The sequence below is a fragment of the Oryza brachyantha genome, chromosome 12 (assembly GCF_000231095.2).
Source record: "Oryza brachyantha chromosome 12, ObraRS2, whole genome shotgun sequence".
In the NCBI taxonomy this organism is placed as follows: domain Eukaryota; kingdom Viridiplantae; phylum Streptophyta; class Magnoliopsida; order Poales; family Poaceae; genus Oryza; species Oryza brachyantha.
In genome coordinates, this window is record NC_023174.2 from 12,699,753 (window position 1) to 12,703,454 (window position 3,702).

The 3,702-nt window shown below is 40.5% G+C and overlaps 1 protein-coding gene across 1 annotated transcript; it reads right to left on the reverse strand.

Annotated features, from left to right (window-relative positions):
* Nucleotides 1–285: 285 nt before the first annotated feature.
* On the reverse strand, nt 286–2,368 carry LOC102715081 (UPF0481 protein At3g47200-like). Its single transcript, XM_006664529.1, has 2 exons — nt 1,125–2,368; nt 286–319 (listed from the first exon to the last, which is right to left on the reverse strand). The coding sequence occupies exons 1-2, from the start codon at nt 2,366–2,368 to the stop codon at nt 286–288; spliced, it is 1,278 nt and encodes a 425-aa protein (XP_006664592.1).
* Nucleotides 2,369–3,702: the final 1,334 nt, after the last annotated feature.

Consider the following 3,702-nt stretch of genomic DNA (forward strand, 5'->3'; position numbering starts at 1 on the left):
GATTTTTCCGTCCAAGGAGGAAAAGGCCATTTGTTTCTTCATATGGGCTGTCTAGATTTGGCTGTATTGGGCCGAGCAGGGGTCCATTTGGCCGTCACGCTCGCTCTGGTTGTCTGATGCCAAATGGACAACCCTACTTGTCTTGACTTCTCTCTGACATCACTGGATCAAACGTCAGACGATTTGATTCCTTGAAGAGAGACGTTCCTTGGGAGGAGAAAAAGCCCCTGCAACATGCTAGTGGGATGACAGATCTGTGTGTACCCTCCTACCTATTTTCCTATACTAATCTTCGTCGTTAGCATGAGCAAGGAACACTCTTTACAGAAATATTAGAACACATGGACAACAGAGATTGCTTGAGCATGTAAATGTATGTTCAAACTGAATTTCTATATATATATATATATATATATATATATATATATAGATATTCTTTTATTTTGCATGTGCATGCCAAATTATAGAATATTTGTAAAAATATGTTAGAAAAGGCTAACTGACAAGCACATGTGCACCTGTACACCCACACAAGCAGAACTTCTTATATACAAACTTTCTATATAATTTATATATATATATATATATATATATAGACTTTATGACCTTTTTATTGATGATCAATAAGTAAACAATTTTCATGCAAGCTGAACAGTAAAGCAGGATTTAAAATGCACTCACACACATGGATTACAAATTAAAATAAGAAAATGCGATGAATCAGTGGTAGCAATCTCACTCAAACTAATTCAGTCTTCGTCCATGGGTCAGAGAGAGCAGCAAGCTACTGAATTTTGAGCTCCCTCTGTATCTCTTGATCGATGATCGAGCTAGACATTTTGGTGCACATTGTATAACGGAAATAAACACAACAAGTGCATAGCGATGACACTCAAATGCATTATTTGATGCGATCATAGGAGTACCGGAATGACATGATATGATGCATGCCGAAATGATATTAGTGACGTTTATAATACTGGAGGATAGTATAGATCATGGAGATAAATGAAAGAACTAATAACACAATTGCACCCATCAGCGAGAGGCAAGTCCATGGGTTCCTGCAATGCTTCATGCGAAACGTAACAAAATGCTTGCAGCAACATCCATCCCTCCAATACCTATTCACATCTTCGAACATGGCTGTGTAACGGTGATGGCTGACATCCACCAAGGCACACCTGCCGAGCTTGTTGAAGAAGGTGGCCACCTCTTCCTCGTTTGACAGCAGGTTGTCCAGGATGCCCTCCCGCTGGAGAACCACGACATCATCTTTGGTGTTGATTAGCGCGTTCATGAGCACCACGTAGCTCGTTACGGGTCCAACGCTAACACAATTATTATTCCCTGCCGGTTGGCTCACAATTTGGTCATATGCAAAGAGGTTTGCCAGTAGGATCTTGGAGCCGAAGTTGATCTTGAAGCGAGGGATGGCCATTGTTTTGGATGAGAATGTCACATCAAACATGTCGGTGTTCTGTTGATGATTCTCCTTCACATGGAATTTAACGCCATAGTCTTGCAGCTCGTTTGCCCCAGGGATTCCAAGAGGCGTAGGTTTCACTTTGCGACAGATGTTGCCACACAAGCACGGAATGCTATCATGTTTCTGCTCATTATTATTATTCCTATTGTTCTTGCGGATGACAAGGTTGTACTGAATTTCAAGCAAATGACGAACCTGTTTGGCATTAGATAGATCCTCTTCGGATAGGTTTGTATAAGCCCAAGAAAATTGACCATCCTGGTTAAAGAACTTGATGAGGTTAACCAACCAGGTGTCTTTGAAGATAGGATGTTTGCTATTGTGTCTCCTGAATTTCTCAAAAATCTTGTCGAGAACCATGAAAGGTATCTGGTTTTCGACCAGGAGGAGGTCATAGTATATGCTGTTGGACATCAATCGCATGTGACTATCAAGATGGGCTCCATCCCCCTCCTTCCACTGCAAGAGGAGCTCGATGATGAAGCAGCCGTCGCGCATGAGCTTCTCCGTGGTGTATAGCCTGCCAACATTCCCGCTATAGCACTGGAGAGCACCATTGGTGCACTCAGCAGTCAGGTCCTGTTGGTTCACGCTATTGCCCAGGCGCTCAAAGAAGCCATGGAAAAAGCGCTCCTTGTGAGCTTCCATGTCGATGGTGCTCTCGTGGCCATGGTGGTAGGGGCCGATGGCGACCACCCTAGGCTCGAAGAGGCCCTTGTTCGCCTCCCTCATGTACATGGGGAGATGCACAATGGTAGTGTTGGTCGTCGTCTCTTGCACTCGGGCTGCACTCCCCTGGACTAGAATAACGGCGATTTCTAGCCTTTCCTCGATGATTTCCTGCCCTTGGACTTGGACATCACCCTCATGCCTCTCCATGGCAATTATGATGGACACTAGATATCAAGCTAGACAGCCAGATGGTGCAGTTAAGAGTACAAACTCTGCACTAGCTAGCTGCTTAATTTGATGGATTAGTACCCACTGCATGATCCCTTATATATGATGCTACAAGGCTAGCTAGATAGCTAGCTGCAGTGCCTTCATGCATATGTTGCCATGTTGGTCTCATAATTAAGCATCATAGTGGAAATTAAAATCGATGTCGTGCATGTGCGGCTAAAGTTCGTTAAGCTTAAAATTAGCTTGAGGAATATTAATTAATATTTTTGTTCAGCTGCAGCTAGCACCAGCAGTTCAGTTCGCAAATATATATTAGAGTGCATATGTATATGCGTCAACGGGTTTTCCTTATGGAGAAGAAACTCCCACTATATATCCCACTTGAGCGTATGGGCATCATATCACATGTACATGTTAGGATTTGAATGAGGATTAGCGCCCTCATCTTTTCGCTTCTCCTTATTCTCATAAGCCAAAATTTAAATTTTTAACCTTAAATTTAAAGTTAATTTTAGAGGTTTTTAATGATAATTTATTTTTCAGCCTTAGCTTTTAGATCACTAAGAATATATACATACATAAAATTTTATTCGTAAATTATTTTCGTTTGTAAATATGTCATTTGACTTCTTCCTTAAAAAAGCAAAAAAATAACCATTATGTAACCTGATTATTGTACGTTCAAACAAGAGCGTTGAGTTTCGAAAATTAAAAAAGAAGAAGCAACAGACCGATAGTCCGTTGAATACGTGTTTTGCTTCACAACTAGAGACGATGCTGGCATATCTAATGACAGGTTTAGTGCATCGAGAATTATTTGCTGATTGTAAAAGTACGTTCGTAGTTGACAGAGATCGATCGATGAGCTTGCCATATATGGCCAGCAGTGCACAACGTACACACACATCGTTGAATAGGTTTCGTTTGTTTTCTGGGATAAGCAACAACAGATAACAAATACATATGTATGCACCCACGCTGGATGGACGGTTAGGCCGCTGTCCCTATTCTCTCGATTTTCAGACGCACATTTTCTGACCGACTAAACGTGCTGTGTGTTGTTTTAAAATTTTTTATAGAAAAGTTACTTTAAAATACCATATTAATCTATTTTTTAAAGTTTTATAATTAATAATTAATTAATTATATATTAATTTATTAATACGTTTTCTGTGCGTCGGATAACTTACTCCAAAATAAACCAAAACAAAGCCGGCCTTAATACCACTAGATGTGACCAGCACTAGATGTGATATATAATCAAAACAGATATCATATAACGTGACATCACATCACATATTATGCTACTA